Here is an 18,090-nt window from a genome sequence, read left to right on the forward strand (position 1 = left end):
ACCCCTTTGGAGGTTAGCATTATTGACAAAGAACGCTGGGATATGTAAGGCCACAAAGGATGGTGTGAAATTCTGAAAGCACACTTCCATCCAATGGAAAAGGAGTACACATTTGTAGGCTACATTTGAAGGGGCCTTCGCACGACACTATGATGTCAGCAGCTCACAAATACGCATTTTGAAGGCTCTAGAGAGCAGACCCTGAAATTGGACACAGATAGTGGAGGGGCTACTTGGTGGCCAGTGTTGGCCGTGGCCACCATTGGTCACTCCCCGGGCCACCCCACCAGTGTGGAGACATTTCAGGAAGCAACTTACTGCCACCCCTATATGAGTAATGGTCTCACCTTGGCCACCCTAATGACAAATTTTTGGACACAGACAACATTGGTGTCGCATCTTGACGACACCATCGTCCTCTGCCGAAACTCCTCGCCAATGTAAGGTAACTTCTCATAAATATAAACACATTTTTATGCCAGATATTTCTGGTGTTTGTCGTTGAATTTTTGGTTGAAGTTTTACTATAATTGTACAAGACTTACTATGTGGACGCTCTCCAGCTATTGCAGTAGGTGGCCAAAAGAGGGAGCTTCGTCTCTTCTCCCACCTCTTGAGGTTGACGACTTGCAACACGAGGAAGAAAGCAGCAGCCTCTCCCCATGATGGCGGCCACCATAGACAACAGCAATGCCGTCCAGGCGACCAAGAAAAAGCATCTCGGCATCCCAGAGGCGGTATTTGTGGTACGTGGACCCTGCCTCGTCGTGCGTGTGTCATGTCCGGATCTCATATCGCCAGGAAAGGAATCGTCTCGGTGCTAATAGGCAGCGTTTGGGGGCGTCATAACACCCCAGAGCTAGCTCGCTAACTAAAAGTGTGTGAAAGATGATCACTTCCATCTATGGACTTTTGAGTTATTTTAGCTTCACTGTTCGATGAGGCTTAGGATGAGCTGTTCGTGCGCTGTTGTCTTTATATAATATCACCGAGGCTTGGTTTAGTGTTGTTTAGTGAGGATGAGGATTTCTGTCTTCTCACCATCATGCTATCAATTCTGTTATTTTAACTGTACACTTTGGAACCTTCCAGTAGAGAGGGAACACATTAGTACCCAAGTAGCCATTCATTGAAAAAGGGGTTGTAAAAAACGAAAACGAGGCCATCATAAGATTTATGCATCATTTGTGTGTCGTCTCACTGGTATCAATTGTTCTTTCTCTTGTTGTTTGAATCGGACAGGAAGACGTGGATTCGTTCATGAAGCAGCCGGGCAACGAGACGGCGGACGCGGCTTTAAGGAAGCTGGATGAGCAGTACCAGAAGTATAAGTACATGGAGCTCAACCTGTCGCAGAAGAAGCTCAGGTAGGCTGGAGCAACCGTCCATAGATTTACCCATCATGTTTGTGTTTTCATAAATTGTCTCTCTTTCTCTTTGGGTTGGCTTCCAGGTTGAAAAACCAGATCCCGCAAATCTCACAGACGCTAGAGATCCTGCGACACATGCAAAAGAAGAAGGTTTGTTTGACTGTGTTTTTTAATAGTTGTATTGTGGTTAGCATGTCATGAATGTTAGGCTAATTGGAGACCACATTGTTCAAACGTGTGAATGTGAACGGTTGTTTGTCAACATGTGCCCTGCTATAGACTGGTGAATGATAGCCCAAAGTCAACTGGGATAGAAAATGGATGTAACAGTCGCCTTTTTGACCTTATTTTGTGTTCACCTTGTTACCAGGAGACCACGGAACCAATGGAGACACACTTCCTTTTAGCCGACAACGTTTACTGCAAGGCCTCAGTACCACCTACTAACAAAGTTTGCCTATGGTTAGGTGTAAGTCAACTCAATGTGAAACTCCTTAAAATTAAAATAAGTACTTGGTTAATTCTAAGTTACTGAATTAACTCAAAGGCCAATGTCATGCTGGAGTACGACATCGATGACGCTCAGGCTCTGCTAGAGAAGAACCTGTCCACGGCCTCTCGCAACCTGGAGACGCTGGAGGAGGACCTAGATTTCCTGCGAGACCAGTTTACCACCACGGAAGTCAGTATCCTTCCAACCTGAGGGTTTTCTCTGTGTGTTTGCTTTGTTGTAGCTCCTTAACCCGCCGCTCACCTCAGACATGGCGCGAGTCTACAACTGGGACGTGAAGAGGAGGAGCAAGGACAACCTCCTCAAGTCCACAGACAAGTCTTAATCCAGATAGGACAGCCCCTGCCCCGTTTCCTGATATGTGGTCTTCTGTTCAGTCAGTGCAACAAACCCCCTCCTACAGCGAGACTCACCTAGGGCCAGATGGTGGCGCTGTGTTTTGGATTCAGAATCACTCTAGTGTAGCCACCACAGTTGATTTCATACTTTTTAAAGTCTATTTTCAGGTAAAAAACAAAACAAAAAAAAAACGGCATTTTTTTTGTATTCTTTGTTCTGTCCTCTCCCCTTTTTGTTCCGTCTGTATTTATTTGTCTGTCACTGTGCTCGTGAATTAAAACATCAATGAACAGCTCTGGCTGTCCGGTAACAACTCTTGTGTTATTTTAACAGATGAAGGGAGGCAGTCAACACATTAGCACCCAAAGATGCAAATAAAAGGCCAACTTGATTAGTGACGTTATTTTTGAGAAATTGTTTGTGTGGCGTCTCACTGGTACACCCATTTTTTATGCAAACACATACAGTATACAACACAAGCAGAAGGGTATGGACAAGAGGTGTAAAGATGATCATGCAAAGACAGTTGGGAATAACACAATACATTAATGTATTTGATCCAGTGGTTTATTTTAATAGAACATTAAGGGACTATATGAACAACTGCCAAACCCCACTTTTGTTTTCAGGCGCATACACTGCATGTAAAAAAAAAAAGTATTGGGACACTACGGGAAGTGAATAAAATACAGCTGTAACCAAAAAGTCTTCAGAGTGGTAGACAGCCTTGTTACCATGTTGGGTGTATTTTTGACAGATGTCAGGCTTGTCTTCATGTGTGTTAATGGCATGAGGAAGTCAAAAGCACACACGTAACCAACAAACATTCTTGTGCCTGTGTGGAAATGTCCGCAAGCCAGCTGGACCTCCTTTGCTCGATTATACAGTGGTACACTTTTGTCTCAAAGCGTGCATTGTGGGTAAATTCAATGTGTTTTGGTTCTGGATGCTTATGCTCCCTCTTTGCTCGAACTCCCAGAGACACAACAGTTTTGGAAGTCAGCTGTTTCGGTGCTGTTGGGTTCCCTTTGGGTCCACCTTAACGAGAGAAGGTCCACCTGCTTCTAAGGACTCCTTCAGAAGTGAATGTTGCTTTGCTATAATGTGATACTGAAGCAGAACGATGCTGACGTGACGCTCCAAGTGCAACAACAGTAAATTCCCAGCTGATTCTGCCCTCCTGTGTTAGTTTGTGACTTGTCCATGAGGCCAGATAAAGTTGGCTATAAACTTAGTGTATGTAATGATGGAATTGCATATTGGAGGAGAAGAAGAAAGAGGAGGAAACTTGGATTTAAATTTTGGGAGCCCACAGAAGCAATTGAAGTATTTGTGATCCTTGTTTTCCCATCAAATTAAACATTGGCGGTCAAAAAAAATGACCACAACTCTCCAGTGGTCTGCTCTGCTTCAGCAAAGATGGCTGACACCACAGTCCGTTAGCCACTCCGCTCTGTCAAAGCTCCTCCCACATCAGCAGAGGCAACGGCGGTCGCTCTTCGTCACCTCCTCAGAGGAGTGCACCACGTTGGGAACGAAGCCGCTTTTGACGCCCTCCCACCCCTCCTGGATGGTGATGTTGCCAGACCGCACCAGGGCGAAGATGTCTTTGGTCAGCTCTGTGAAGGCACGCTCCACGTTGATGGCGTCACGCGCGGATGTTTCGATGTAGCGCATGCTGTAGGCCCCCGCCAGCTTCTCAGCCTCTTGCCGGCTTACCTGGAAGGTTGTTGGAGGAAAGTTAGGACAACCGTGAATGCGCCTCTATTCAATTAACTGCAGTCTCCTATCGTCGCCCTTTCCTGGGTCTTCAAAACGAAATGTCAAATTAGTTCAGGGTCAAAAAATGGAATTAGGAGCTGTGGCTTAGGCAACTTCCTTATGTACTTTTTAAAGACTCCAATAGATGCCAGTAGCTGCATTTGAAGCATCAATGTCGTGCAATATACTTGTTAATAAATGACATGGTCGAAGAGAGCAACATTTTCCTTTCCACTTTCTCATGCACTCCAAATTATTACTCAAATTAAATAATGAAGCTGTTACACAGAATATGTTTTCACATTTCAGGAATAACAATTACCTCCTTTCCACAGTTTGTGACTCAAACTCGCCACAATAGCATTTGAAAGTCATGAGCTGAATTTTTTTATTTTTTATTTTTTTTAATTGATCGGAGATCGGAGGATGAGCCCATAGTGCTTTGTTTTTGCAGCAGGCCGGAAAGTAAAAGTCATGTCAGCCGTGTGGAAGTACTTCTGTAATGTAAATTAAAAAATAGTCCTACAGCCACTTGTAATGTCTGCAAAATGACAATTTCAAGGAGTGGTATTAGCAAAGCTGCATTCAATACCACAAATTGAATACGTCAACAGAGGACCAAATATAAAACGGGAGTACCAAGCGTTTACCAAGGCTACCCACAAAAAAGCTGCTACGCCAAAACAAGAAACTCTGGACTTTCGGAGGAAAGACAAATATCCAAAAGAGCAAAAAGGCAAAGCGGATAACTGAAAGGGTAGTTGAATTTATTGCTGCAGACAACCAGCCAACCCCGTTGTGGATCGTGGGGTTTTTAGAATGTATGGAGCCATGCTATGTTCTACCATCAAGACACTACATTGTTGATTTACACCAATACAGTGCTAGCAAACTTTAAATTTAATGAAATAAGCTTTATAAAAATGTGTTATTGTGTTTAATTACTTGCTAAAAACATTTTCAGTTCCATAATCTATAATAATGCCAGAGCATCGGATCGGGTTTTGAAATCGGATCCGATCTGAAGCCAAAAAATGTAATCAGTATCAGAGGCCAAAAATGCACATTGGGCCATCCCGAAAAACAATAATTTAGAAATGTCCGGCGGGCCGGCTAAGACGCTTGGTGGCCTGTACTTTGCCCACTTCTGCTCTAGGGACACATTACTGTTAGCACACCATTAAAAGTTTGCTTTTGTATAATAGGAGACCTTTAACATTAACTCATTGATCAAGAGCATAACTTAAATAAATAATACATATTTATTGCCGCAGACTCTCATGAGTGTTGCGCAACAGTCCACAGTTTTCCACGGGTGGGTCACTCTTTATGGAAGTACGCACCTGACGCTCGGCCTCCAGGTCACATTTGTGGCCCACCAGCAGGAAGACAATGCTGTGTGGCTGCACGTGACTGCGTGCCTCCTCCAGCCATTCGTGCACGTTCTGGAAGGAGCGGCGGTTGGTGATGTCGAACAGGAGCAAGCCACCCACAGAGTTGCGGTAGTAGGCCCGAGTGATGGACCTGCACAGAGGAAGGAGTGGGGTGGGTTACTTCTTGTATGTGTGATACGTGGCCACACACCATTCAGGAAGTCTTATGAGGTTTTTATGTGTGATGGTTTAATTTATTTCGAACATGCATCCAGTTTATATTGAATACTTCATATTACATGTCACAATTCCACAAGTCCGAAAAGGAGTAGGAAGAAGCAGAGCTTATTTATTCCTACCCCCTCTCCATATCACATCAATAGCTAAACATATGTTCACTTCCTGTGTTCAACATGCACTAATTCACTACTTACATTATGCTTCTATACACTGAAAGCAGTTATCATAATTATTTTTTTCAAACAACAAAAAAAAAAAACCCAAAACAAACAAAGTTCTTATTTTTTCCCCCTGTTCTGATACACTTCCAGGTCTTACTGTCCTGCCGTCTTTTGTGTTGTGCTGTGAGTGCCATTTAATGTAGATACATGGCTTTCCAATTCCAGTACATTTGTTGAGCAGGCCCTTTCAACAATGATATCAAATGTCAAATGTTATTGAATGAATCTTCTAACTGCACCGTTCTTTCTTTGTGGGTTGTAGCCTCCATTTTCCTTGTCATCATGGTAATATGATGTTTAATATGTATCCAGATCGTCACAATGACGACAAGCACTCTTGCGCCTACTGGTCCTTCATTTAGCTTGATGTAGATGTAGATACCTTTGGTGCTACAAGTGCTTTGTATCTTTCACTGCTTCCTCAAGTCTCATGTTTTCTTGGCGATGTCAGTGGTACGTTTTGTCAGATGATCAGTCATGTAGACGTTTATACCTTTCAGCTTCTTTCCCTGTTTCAGCAGTACAATTTTGAATTCCCTGTTGGTGAACTTAACGATGATGACGGGTGTGGTGTTGTTTCTGCCATACAGTGGGATGCACATTCACCTCCTTTGATTGCAAGAAGTTGTCAATTTGTTGCTTTGTTGAAGAAACATCCATTCCATCTGGTTCTCCCCTGTTTTGGACTGCCCTGTCTTTTGACTTTTGAGTGTAATTCGGAGCCCTGTGAGGATCACATCGTTGATTCGTGCATTCAGCATTATCTTCCAATAGTGCCTTGATATCATCCTGTAAAACCTTGATATCATTGCATAATGCTCTATTTTCTTCCATAGGGTTTCTAACCTCCTTGAGAGCAGCGTACAAGGCAGCATTATCTTCCAATAACGCCTTGATATCATCTTGTACAACCTTCATATCATTGCATAATACTCCTATTTTCTTCCATAGGGTTTTTAACCTATAGGGTTTTTAACTAGCGCGCAAGGTAGCATTATCATCTTGTAATACCTTGATATCTTCTCATAGAGCCTTGGTACCCTTGCTCAGTATTCTCTTTTCCTTCTTAAGATTCACGACTTCCTTAAGGATCCCCCTGAGCATTCCATAGATGGTGTCGTTCTGCGCAAGTCAATATTCAATCTGTGATAGCTGACATTTAAACTCTTTCCTTGTTTGTGCTGCAGTTTGCTCTGGTATCACTCTCATCCCCTGCTTCAAGGTGTGTAATAACATCAAATTTTTACTCAAGAATATCGTCAAATTGTAGAACTGCTTTTTCATTCGAGGAGTCATCCTCCACAGCAAGACTGACCCTGTTTCTGACTTTGAATCCAGATTTCCAGGACCGGTATCGTTTTGCTTTGTGTTTCGCATTGTCGGCAACTGCTTTGAACTTCAGCAGTTAGCCAGTTCGCTTGGCTTGCTAGCAGCTGTCAGCACTTGTAACTAGTTTATTTCAAGGAATCTATACCTCTCGCCTGTCTTGAGTTAAAATTGAGGGTGTGAGCAAGCTGTTCTGATCTTGTGTTCATGAAATGTAGCCAGGAAAGCACCAAAATAGTTCAAAATTCTAGTATTGACAGTAGAGCTCTTGCCATGTACATCCTTTCCAGTAGACAACAAAGAAAAATTAAATGTGTAGAAATGCAAGAAGCTGTTGGAGATCCTATTATGATGGGGAACTCCCCCACAGACTCAAACAATAGTGACAGTGTTAACATACATACTCTATGCTGTATATGCTTTCATGATTGTGAAACTATAATGCGAAATTGAGAGTCATGTACGGTGCATATACTGAAATACTAAAAAAACACGTTTACTTCCATTTGTTTACCCTCTCAGCTGGTGTAACGTCAAAAGACTCATTTTAATAACAGCACATTCTCCAGGAACAAACACTTTAGGTGGTAATTCTAGTTTTCGGACCTCCAGGCTAGGCCTTGTGCTATGTACATATTTCTTCATCTCACTAGACCCTCATTTCTCTGTTATACACGAGTGTTTCCTAAAGTTTGTTGGCTCATCCATGGTATTTTAGAGAGCCACAAACAAAGCAAGAATGGACAACAAAGAAAAACAACTACGCAGGTTTGACCCACCTGAAGCGCTCTTGGCCCGCCGTGTCCCAAATCTGCAGCTTGATCCGCTTGCCTGGCTCGATCTCCACCAGTCGGGAGAAGAAGTCCACACCCACTGTAGGGTCCGACACCTGAGCGAAGCGGCCCTCGGTGAAGCGGCGAATCAGACACGACTTGCCCACCGTGGAGTCGCCGATCACGATGAGACGGAACTGATAGAGCCAGATCGCTTCCATAACTCGGCTCTGGTGCTTGACTCCCTGTCACTCTACCGGTCTGTCTTCTTGTCTGGAGGGGGCGGGGACATTTTAGGTGCAGAGAGAGAGAGAAAGAGAGAGAGAAAAAGAGAGAATGTTAAGAATGTGTCTATTCCTCCCTTCAACAAATGATACATTTAAACAATAAGAACAATTAGTGGGAGATATCCCATCTACAGGAAGTGAAAAGTGTGTTGTTCCCCCTTTGCTGATCTCTCTACTATCTACAAAGTTTTAATTTTTTTCTGTGACAGCAGGGCTCCCTGACAGGTGCAGCATTGTGGGTTGTTCCTTTCTTTTTCATTTTAAAACGAAAAGACCAAACAACAAACTTCTCCCTACATACAATGGACACACAAATGGTTTGGCTCATGAGCATGGAAGCGACGAGCGACATGATCATGTGCAGCCAACTTTGACCCCTTTGATGTGTTAGAGTCAAAGATCCTCTATATGACAGTGTTCTGGTGTGTTTCGGAATCTGATGCAAACATTTTGCTCATGACTGGGCCAGATTTGGCCTGTGGCCCGCCTGTTGAATAGCACTCTCTTAATGGGTCATTCCTAAAAAGTATTTACATTTTCCATACAAAGTGCACATAATGACAACATGCAAACATGCTGCAACTGAACGAAGCCCTGTTTGTTATTGTAAAGCACACAAACAGCAAATTCTTCCACCTACTTGGAGCTGGGGGGAAAGATGCACTAGCCTTCTTTCTCTCTTTATTGTTCAGGACATGCAAGCCGGCCCGGGATCCATGATGGCAACGTCTGAGGCGTCTGACCGGATGGATGGACCGCTGGAGGCGACGACGGGTGTAGGCCCTGGAGTCAGGCCCCTGTGTCCTCGGTGGTGTCTGGGCGCAGAGCGGCAACAAAAGGCAGGAACAGGGTGCACACAAGGAGTCTTTTCTCGGCGTCGACGCTCACTGCCACAAAGTCATTTGCCTGTCATTTGTAGGCAAGTGATGAAATGGCAGCGATAGCAGCATCATATTGCCTGACTCATCCCGCATCAGTACCACTACCGTAAAGCATCGTGGAGTGGCGCAAACGCGGAAGTCGTCCAAAAAGTGCAACTACTTTGAGTACGTTAGATAACAAATATATGATCAAATATACATATTTACATTTATACATTAACCGCATGAACTGCCTCGATTCCTCGGAACTACAACGATAATCCGAACACTTCGCAATTTCACACAAACAACGGAAGGAAGGACGCAGGTTGTATGCGTGCAGGAGGCTAGTGCGCAGACACGGAAGTAAACAAGACGGTGGGTAGGGTAGTTCCTGTGTCCCATCTCGCACACTTCCACACACATTATACAGTATTATATGTACATACACTATGTACAGTCCACCATTGTCGTCACACACTTAACGGAAATGAGGATTGCACAATTTCTCCGCTTCCTCTTCTTTTTCGTTCCTTCTTAGCTGTGTCCAATTTGTAAATCCCCCTCCCCTTCTGTTTTTTTTTTTTACTTTATTTAAACAATAATGTAGTACAGAGCAGTACATATAAAACAAACATATATATAATATCTTACAGAACAGTAGCAATGTGACCATAAATGGATAACTGAAGGTGGTAAGGTTCCATCACTACACACTCACCAAGGGGCTTGTTGAGGGCAACATCCGGTCCTGGCGGTGCACTGCATTTTGCCTTACTTCTCAGTGTGTAACCAATCAAAATGCGTGTAGTAAAAGTGCACCATTTGACACACAGTCAAAAATGTTCGGAATAAAAAAAAAACAAAACACCACACTCAGTTATAATGACAATGCACATCTTAAATGAACTTTTCACACATTAACATGAACAATTTCACTGTGACAAGAGTAGAAGCAGTTCGGTTTCAATGTAAGGGGCGGGAGGAGGTGGAAGCCCAAGGGGGCGTGGCCGTGGCCATGCACATAAACCGCAGGCTAAATAGATAACTACATTTCTGTTTTCTCTCTCCCTCTCTCTCTCCTTTTGACTTCTTATTTATGCACAACACTGTTGTCTAGTGTGCTGTACCAGTCCGTTCTTTTTAAGGTGGCAACTTCCAACGGAAATGCATAACATTTTCCCAGAACAGCCAGAATTCTCCTGCAAGGACAGAACAGTAAGTTTTTCAACAATATTTATAGCAAATATTTGTTTTTACTCTTAAATGATCTGGTATAATGATCTGTTTTGTGGTCATGTTCTGAATCCAAGGGCATAACTTAAGACATCTCATAAGTAGAAGTGCTAAATCTTTAACGTTGATAAAAGTACAACTTATTTTGGCATTCACCTTCTACTTACTTTCGCACTTTAAATGTTGGTATTAACAAGTAAAATGCAAATAACACAAATATCACTCTCAGCATATAGTGTCCAAAGTGTGGCCCAGGGGCAATTTGCGTCCCGCTGCAAATTGTAGAAATTGATTATTATTTTTTTAAATTGAAGTGTATATACTGGGCAGTACATGGCTCCAGGATCGATCATCGCCTGAAATAACACCTTTCTTTATGGAATTATGGAAATTTTAAAATACATAAAATATCAAAATGGCCCTGCCACATCCTGTGATTTTTCAGTAGGCCCTTTGCAGCCCTCACACATTGTCCACCCCTGCTTTAAGTTGAACATTTGTGTATATCATATTACAACACAATACATAGTGTGACTAGATTGCTTGGAAGAAACAAGGGGAGGAGTGTACTCACTTTTATGATGTACGGTATGTTGTCTTGATTTGTTTATTGTGGAGAATAGCCCCCCAATCCCCTCTATGAATTACACCCTTGTCTGAATTTAAAAAAAAAAAAGTTAATTACCAATGTATTTATTCTAAGAGAAGTGTGTCCATAATTAGAGTCATCACGGTGTTTAACTCACCCCGTTGGCCATGCAGCAGCACCAGCGCCTGCTCAAAGTGCTCGTCATCGGTGACTTGGGAGTGGGCAAGACCTCAATCATCAAGCGCTACGTCCACCAGGTCTTCTCTCAGCATTACCGGGCCACCATTGGCGTGGACTTTGCTCTTAAAGTGCTCCAGTGGGACCACAAGACGGTGGTGCGGCTGCAGCTGTGGGACATAGCCGGTGGGTTGAATGGGTTGTTTTGCCCTTCTGCTGCCATTTTTTAAGTTTGTCAATTTTGGGAGGATTTGGTGATCATTTTTGTTGAAATATTGACATTACAGAATGCATCGCAGTGAGATTAAAAAAAAAGGTTTGAATGGAAGTCAGAGGCATTTTTAGGCGGTGTCCAAAGGGAGTATATATTAAAAAAAACGCTAATGCAATGTGTGTTGCAAAGATTGTAATCACCACCAACATGCTTATAAGAAAAATAATTCATTTGTGTAGTAATTATTTCAGATTTTAACTAATCCAACTCAATAATTAAATCTTTGGTAGTTTTGAGCAGGTGCAGTGTGATAATTTAGTGTTTTTCGTCATGAAGGTGTCCAGATGGTAATACAAGCTCCACTTAGGGACCATCGAAAGTGCATGCACCCTTTCTGAACTCAATGAAGATAAATGATTTCTAGATCAGACCAGCAAGTTTTATGAACACCTGCCAACTTTTTGTCTGACTACAAGTACTACAACAGCAATTAACCTTCTAGCACAAAATGAGCATTTCCTCGAACACATGTGGCCATGACAGTGCTGTGTGTTTCTCTCGACAACATGCACAGTGTCACGCAGCCTACAGAGTTCGTGTGTTTGCGTGCTCGCTGACTCAGCCGCTAGATTGGCATCATGTGGAGGAAGTTAGCGTCCAGATAGAGACTTATTTATACCTTCTGCTAAGCACACACACAAAAAAAGATGTACTATCCTGTGTAATTCAGACCAATTTGTCTCAGTTTAATATTATATTTCCCAGATTATAACATCAGTGTTGTTATACGGTCCTTGGCAGGGACACTTCCTTGGCTTGACACACAACAGACTGACTGTAATAGTTGGCCATAACATGAGAAGCAAAGAGTCCTTTTATCCCAATTACTGTAGATTCTAATATTTTCAGACCTTACATGGGTCTCTTGCATATGTTGCACGATGAGCCTGCTAGACGGTCCGTTCACCAATTGCTAATCTAAAGGACTGAAGCCTTCATAGCAAAGCTAAATCAAGACAGACCCGTCAACGGTCACGCAAAAAAAATTAGGACATCCCATGACAAAATGACGGGCCGCACGGTGGTCTAGCGGTTATCATGTTGGCCACACAGTCAGTTAGGAGATCGGGAAGACCTGGGTTTGAATCTCCGTTGGGCATTTCTGTGTGGAGTTTGCATGTTCTCCCCGTGTGTGCGTGGGTTTTCTCCGGGTACTCCCGTTTCCTCCCACATTCCAAAAACATGCATGTTAGGTTATTTGGCGAATCTAAATTGTCCATAGGTATGAATGTGAGTGTGACTGGTTGTTTGTCTATATGTGCCCTCTGATTGGCCGGCGACCAGTTCAGGGTGTACCCCGCCAGTCGCCTGCAAGTCAGCTGGGATAGGCGCCAGCATACCCTCGCGACCCTAATGAGGATAAGCGGCATAGAAAACAGATGGATGACAAAATGACATTTGTGGCACCTCCCGATGGGTTGTGGTTGAAATGCTTTGGATGGCATCCTATCATACATGTAATGCAGATATCAACGTTTCATCATCAGACAAATGGTCAGTGACTTACGGACTTTTGCTTGATGGTGGAAGATTTTACTGACATGATTACTCCTTGATGTGTGCCAGTTTTATAGTGATTTGGATAAATACCCTAAAGTTAGAGTGGGTGTTTTGTAGAGCACGTTTAACTGTGTGGGAAATTTCAAGACAATCCGGTTTATGGATTTTTAACACCAAGTGGTGTATTTGTCATAAAAATAAAAGCACAGGTAACACAGTACCGGTGCACGTTTTGAGAAATTTTCCCCCTTTCTGTGTGCAGCCGTTCAGGAGTTCAAAAGTTACAAAAGAAATAGACATACCGTAGTCAAAACTGTAGTTCATGCTTGCTTCCCCCCCCCACAAAGGGCAGGAGAGATATGGCAACATGACCCGTGTTTACTACAAAGAGGCCGTGGGCGCTCTTGTGGTCTTCGACATGACTCGGCTCTCCACCTTCCAAGCCGTCCTCAAGTGGAAGGGAGACCTCGACTCCAAGGTGAGCCAGCCAAAGACATTTGCTGTCTGGCAAGACCCTCATGGTTTTCTTGTTAGGTTGCCTTGAGCAACGGGAAGCCAGTACCGACCGTCCTGTTGGCCAACAAGTGTGACCAGCGACGACTCGGTTTGTGCCCCAAACTTCCCAAACTGGAGAACTTCTCCCAGGATTACGGTTTTGTGGACTGGTTTGAAACCTCGGCCAAGGTAAGACTGAATGTTTTCTGCTCATAGCCCAGCCTATTCACATATATCATTTTTTATACATACTCAAAATAATTGCATTTCTTTTATTCAGTGGGGTGGGTTCCCGCAGTTTCTCTCCAAAAATAGGCTTTTTCACCAAAAACCCCCTTTTACTGGTAATGGTTTATAATATAACAGCGTGTGCAGCATAATAATACAGCATACATTACATGTAATAACGGCTAACAAAAACGTTACCAATAGGGGGCAATATAACAGCAGCAGATATTTGTCCACTGCATGTTAAGACATCCATCCATTTTCTATACCGCTTCTCTTTAGGGTCACGGGGGCATGCTGGAGCCTATCCTAGCTGGCTTCGGGCAACTGGCAGGGTACACCCTGGACCGGTCGCCAGCCAATCGCAGGACAACAATAGACAACCCTTCACACTCACATTCATACCTATGGACAATTTAGTGTTGCCAATTAACCTAAGTTGCATGTTTTTGGAATGTGGGAGGAAACGGGAGTACCCGGAGAAAACCCACGCACACACGGGGAGAACATGCAAACTCCACACAGAAATGCCCAACGGAGATTCAAACCGAGGTCTTCCCGATCTCCAGGCTGTTACTGTGTTGGCCAACAAGTACAGAAAAACAAGGTGAGGGGTGTTTTTTTGGCACGTTACCAATAAAAGGAGCTGGATAAAGACAGCATAAAAAGACAAAAGTTGTAGATGATATTAGGGGCGTATTTAGTCATTTGAGGACCCAAGGCAAATCCAGTCATTAGGTCCCTCCACATCCTTGTACTGCACTGACAAGTTTTTTTTTTCCATTTTAAATTGTTTTATATATTTATTAATTAATTTTAACATTTTAAAATAATGTTTATCATCTAGAAAGTGAGAATATGAGATTGAGAAAATTCTATTTCCAGAGCTAGATAGTCATTGAAATCCTTCTGGGGGATTATGATTACCCAACAAGTGAATCATCTCAACACGTACTGTAATTGATAAGAACATTAAGCAACATTTAGTATAGTTTAGCGCTGTAATTGCTACGCTTCACCTGAGCCGGGTTTTGGAGTCCAAAAATGCGGAGGCGAAACAGTCTGTGTAACAAAAATGTATTACAACGAAAGGGGTGGAAAAATACAAAAATACAAAGTTCAACAGAAATACTCCCGTACCTAGTCTCGGGGAAAAATCCTAAGAAATAAGGACACTGCAAGCACGGAACACAAGCAGGAAAAACTAGAACACAAAAAGCTGCACTGCTGAGAAAGCTGAGAAAAAAGGCTAACAGAAATCGCTGCTGAACAATCAAGGAGGAAAATGGAGTAACTAAAGACACTCACCACTGCAGGAGAATAAACCTGGCAGGGAATACTGAGGTACATGAGTAAACAATCAAAGGACCAGAGTGCAGCAAAGCGAGAAACTAGTTGCTGGAAGGAGCAGGTAGCTGGCGAAGAGCTGGCAACAATCTGGCACCGCTTGGAAGTCTGCTGACTGCAGCTTAAAACGGCAGCGGGTAAATTGTCTGCAGGTGTGTCAATAAACTCCTCCTGCAGACTCAGGGGTGTGCTGCAACAAAACAAAGCCAGAGGGCAGCAGAGCAGCACACAGAACACGACAGTAATACATCGTTGTGATGAAAAGCTTCACTTCTAGAGCTACTGCATTCTCCCTGGCTGACATTGTCAGCAGTGCTGCTACCGTTGTGTTTGTTGCGTTTGTGAGATAGGTTGACATCATCGGTAGTTTTGATTAAAACTTTTTTCTTCTCATCTTCTCCGCTCCACTGGAGTAACTCTGCTTCATTTTTCTCCAAACCGCGCCAACAAGTATGCAGTAACATGATAGTCCATTCTATGAGAAGAGAGGGGGGAGCGGTTGAAACAATCATATTATGCATTTTGATGTAGTTTTAAGCATGTGAATTAAGATGAAAACACTAATGTACTTTTAATCAAAGAAAAACAATCAATAATAACATTTTTTATGACAGTTTTGAAGGCCTCTGGAAATCTCAGCGTCCTAGGCAATTGCCTGTGTTTGCATAATGGCAAGTCCGCCCCTGGATGATATAGAACAGTGGTCCCCAACCTTTTTTGACCCACGGACCGGCTGTATATCTACTGTATGTGCCCTGTGACTGGCTCGTGACCAGGGTGTACCTCGCCAAAGTCAGCTGGCATAGGCTCCAGCTCACCCACAACTCTAATGTGGACAAGGTATAGAAAACGAATAAATATTTATACACATTTTTAAAAGTCTCAGGCTAGGGATTGCAACCTAAAATAAAGTGCAAATGGAAAAGACATTGAAGTACTGTCAAGAATTCAAGGAGCACTGAGAGCAACTGCCGTGTTCCTGATGAGCCGTGACTTGAGCTCATGAATCAGACTGATCTTCATCACCCTGCTGGAGTACTTGTTCCCCGCATGCATGATCACAACATTTTTGGCAATGTGCTTTACTGGATTTACGAGTCAATGAGTGGGCTGCAGGGTGGCCTTGTGGTTAACATGTTGTTGTTGTTCCTCTCACATTCCAAAAAAATGCATGTTAGATTAATTGGCGACTCCATAGGGATGAATGTGAGTGTGAATGATTATTTGTCTATATGTGCCCTGCGATTGGCTGGCGACCAGCATACCCATGCGTCCCTCGTGAGGACAAGCGGGATAGAAAATGAATGAATGAATGCATATGAGTCAACACAGCTGTTATTTTCTAAATAGCTGGCAACACAAGGGAGTAGAAGGATAATTAGGTCTTGTCCGCTGCCAAGCGTCAAGGTCTGGGGCTGCACAAGTGCTGCTGGCAATGAGGAGCTGTGGTTCATTGAGGGGAAACATGAATTCCATCATGTACTGTGACATTGTGAAGCAGAAAGTTATTTTGAATACACGTACCAGAGCACAACCCATAGGGGACGCCACAAATATAATTTACAGTCAGCCATTGGGTGCTGTCCCTTTATCCCTAGGACAACACTAATATCGATGCAGCCATGATGTGTTTGGTGAAGAACATCATGGCCGCTGAGGAAGAGCGAGCATCCAGGGGTGAGCTTGACGGCAGTGGCGTCCTGGTGCTTCCGCGGTTCGACTACCACGCCAAGGAGAGGGGACTGGTGGGATGCTCAGGATGTACCAGTGTCAAGGCCCGGGACAAAGATGGCCAGTGAGGACTTAACATTTATTTGTTGTCTTTGGTGTTTCATTTTACCTTTTTTGAACCATCCAAGGGGAACATATCATATGTCAAAGCATTCCTTTGGCTTTTGGAGACACATGTGTCCATCAGATGGCGCCCAAGAGACATCTGAAGCTCAATACTGCTGCTTTGATTATTTGTTGTGGCAACAGATGGCATCTAAATCTCTTGCTCATTGAAATACAAATATATAGTCACAGGATCATAAACACACCAGTTTATCAGATGAATGGCTGCAAAAAGAACATAAATGTAGTGTTTGATTTTAGCTAACTGAGTCACCATGTTAGAATTCTGTGACATCATGGCTGACAAATGTAATCCACACCCAGCACACTTTTTAGGTGAACAAAAAGAAGTGAACCGTTCTCTGGTCCCTGCTGGTCGTTTTTAGGTCTTGTCCCCATCCCGCGTGGTGTCGTGGGAAGGGGAGGAAATGCGTCGCCCGCTGAGAGAGTCAAAAATAGACCCAACAGACCTCCAGTGTCAAAGCATTAACTATTTGCTTACAGCTTTGGACCTACAACATATAACATCTTTAAAAGTATCCATTCATGCAGTTTGGGAACATTTTTGTACCTTTCTGGTGTTTAATAATGCGCCCTATGGGAGTACAATTGTGTAGATTAGACCAAAAATGTATCCTATTGGAATGTCTCACCTCCCTATCTCTCTCAGTGGGATGTGGCTTGCCTCTTCACTTCCTATTTCCTCTTAGAGATTCTACACACTCAAACACAGCTGGTTTGTGTTGCCCACACTGTACTTCTCGATGAAGTGTTTTCCCACAAAGGTCACGACATATTCTTCTTCTTTTCGGCTGCTTTGGCGTCAAGTGGAGAATTGCTGAATACGACTCCAAGAACAGCGTCCCCACGTTCAAACATGGTGGAAACATTCTCCTTTGGGTTTGGCTACTCTGCCAAGGGTACAGGAAGACTTCACCGCGTTGAGGAGGCTGATGAACGTGGCCATGTACTGTAGAGTGTTGGTTGAGAACCTCCTGGCCTCAGACAGAACACTTAAGCTGGGTCGTGGATGGATCGTCCAGCATAACAATGACCCAAAACATATGGCCGAGGCAACAAAGGAGTTGCTCAAAAAGAAGCACAGTGTGTGTTTTTTTCTGGATTTTTTGTTGATATGATGCCTCTCTCTGTTACAATAAATCTACCATAAACACATTCATGTCTTTGTAACTTCACCAAATAATTATTTCCCCCATTGTACAGCTATGCTGTCTAAGCTTTGTTGTCATTTTGTGACTTTCATTATGACCACAGTCGAAGCACTGCAGCATGCATATAGCACCATTTTTCCAAAATGTCTCTCCTCTTTCATTGGACTCTTGCCTT

The 18,090-nt window shown here is 43.3% G+C and overlaps 3 protein-coding genes and 1 long non-coding RNA gene across 7 annotated transcripts; 2 read left to right on the forward strand and 2 right to left on the reverse strand.

Annotated features, from left to right (window-relative positions):
- The first annotated feature begins 600 nt into the window (after window positions 1–600).
- vbp1 (von Hippel-Lindau binding protein 1) lies at window positions 601–2,611 on the forward strand. Its single transcript, XM_054800954.1, has 6 exons — window positions 601–746; window positions 1,243–1,367; window positions 1,454–1,520; window positions 1,741–1,839; window positions 1,918–2,056; window positions 2,130–2,611. The coding sequence occupies exons 1-6, from the start codon at window positions 663–665 to the stop codon at window positions 2,204–2,206; spliced, it is 591 nt and encodes a 196-aa protein (XP_054656929.1). The 5' UTR covers window positions 601–662; the 3' UTR covers window positions 2,207–2,611.
- Window positions 2,612–2,769: 158 nt separating this feature from the next.
- On the reverse strand, window positions 2,770–9,611 carry LOC129195147 (ras-related protein Rab-39B). The gene is made up of 4 exons (XM_054800951.1): window positions 8,842–9,611; window positions 7,921–8,187; window positions 5,325–5,505; window positions 2,770–3,939 (listed from the first exon to the last, which is right to left on the reverse strand). Exons 2-4 carry the CDS (start codon window positions 8,133–8,135, stop codon window positions 3,694–3,696), a joined length of 642 nt encoding a protein of 213 aa, XP_054656926.1. The 5' UTR covers window positions 8,136–8,187; window positions 8,842–9,611; the 3' UTR covers window positions 2,770–3,693.
- An 82-nt stretch (window positions 9,612–9,693) lies between these two features.
- LOC129168520 (uncharacterized) lies at window positions 9,694–15,128 on the reverse strand. Its single transcript, XR_008566270.1, has 4 exons — window positions 14,869–15,128; window positions 11,044–11,233; window positions 10,872–10,953; window positions 9,694–10,263 (listed from the first exon to the last, which is right to left on the reverse strand). It is a non-coding gene; the product is annotated as an uncharacterized LOC129168520 (long non-coding RNA).
- On the forward strand, window positions 10,045–17,949 carry zgc:162171 (uncharacterized protein LOC565931 homolog). Of its 4 annotated transcripts, none has more exons than XM_054753884.1 (6): window positions 10,051–10,279; window positions 11,060–11,249; window positions 13,185–13,315; window positions 13,372–13,521; window positions 16,506–16,702; window positions 17,414–17,721. In XM_054753884.1, exons 1-6 carry the CDS (start codon window positions 10,229–10,231, stop codon window positions 17,451–17,453), a joined length of 759 nt encoding a protein of 252 aa, XP_054609859.1. In that variant the 5' UTR covers window positions 10,051–10,228; the 3' UTR covers window positions 17,454–17,721. The 4 variants fall into 4 exon arrangements, with proteins under 4 accessions (XP_054609860.1, XP_054609859.1, XP_054609857.1 ...); XM_054753882.1 differs by having other exon boundaries at window positions 10,056–10,279; window positions 17,572–17,949; XM_054753883.1 differs by having other exon boundaries at window positions 10,191–10,279; window positions 11,021–11,249; window positions 17,572–17,949.
- The last annotated feature ends 141 nt before the right edge of the window (window positions 17,950–18,090 follow it).

Source organism: Dunckerocampus dactyliophorus, chromosome 15 (genome assembly GCF_027744805.1).
Source record: "Dunckerocampus dactyliophorus isolate RoL2022-P2 chromosome 15, RoL_Ddac_1.1, whole genome shotgun sequence".
NCBI lineage: Eukaryota > Metazoa > Chordata > Actinopteri > Syngnathiformes > Syngnathidae > Dunckerocampus > Dunckerocampus dactyliophorus.

Excerpts from the sequence above, each read along its gene's own strand:
- LOC129195147 (XM_054800951.1), bottom strand. The coding sequence starts at position 8,135 with ATGGAAGCGATCTGGCTCTATCAGTTCCGTCTCATCGTGATCGGCGAC. Across the intron at positions 5,506-7,920 it reads GCGGGCCAAGAGCGCTTCAG|GTCCATCACTCGGGCCTACT; the intron begins GTGGGTCAAACC and ends TCCTCTGTGCAG. Across the intron at positions 3,940-5,324 it reads ACCTGGAGGCCGAGCGTCAG|GTAAGCCGGCAAGAGGCTGA; the intron begins GTGCGTACTTCC and ends ACAACCTTCCAG.
- zgc:162171 (XM_054753882.1), top strand. The coding sequence starts at position 10,229 with ATGCATAACATTTTCCCAGAACAGCCAGAATTCTCCTGCAAGGACAGA. Across the intron at positions 10,280-11,059 it reads TCTCCTGCAAGGACAGAACA|CAGCACCAGCGCCTGCTCAA; the intron begins GTAAGTTTTTCA and ends TTGGCCATGCAG. Across the intron at positions 13,316-13,371 it reads AGGGAGACCTCGACTCCAAG|GTTGCCTTGAGCAACGGGAA; the intron begins GTGAGCCAGCCA and ends TTTTCTTGTTAG.
- vbp1 (XM_054800954.1), top strand. The coding sequence starts at position 663 with ATGATGGCGGCCACCATAGACAACAGCAATGCCGTCCAGGCGACCAAG. Across the intron at positions 1,368-1,453 it reads CTGTCGCAGAAGAAGCTCAG|GTTGAAAAACCAGATCCCGC; the intron begins GTAGGCTGGAGC and ends GTTGGCTTCCAG. Across the intron at positions 1,840-1,917 it reads AAGTTTGCCTATGGTTAGGT|GCCAATGTCATGCTGGAGTA; the intron begins GTAAGTCAACTC and ends ATTAACTCAAAG.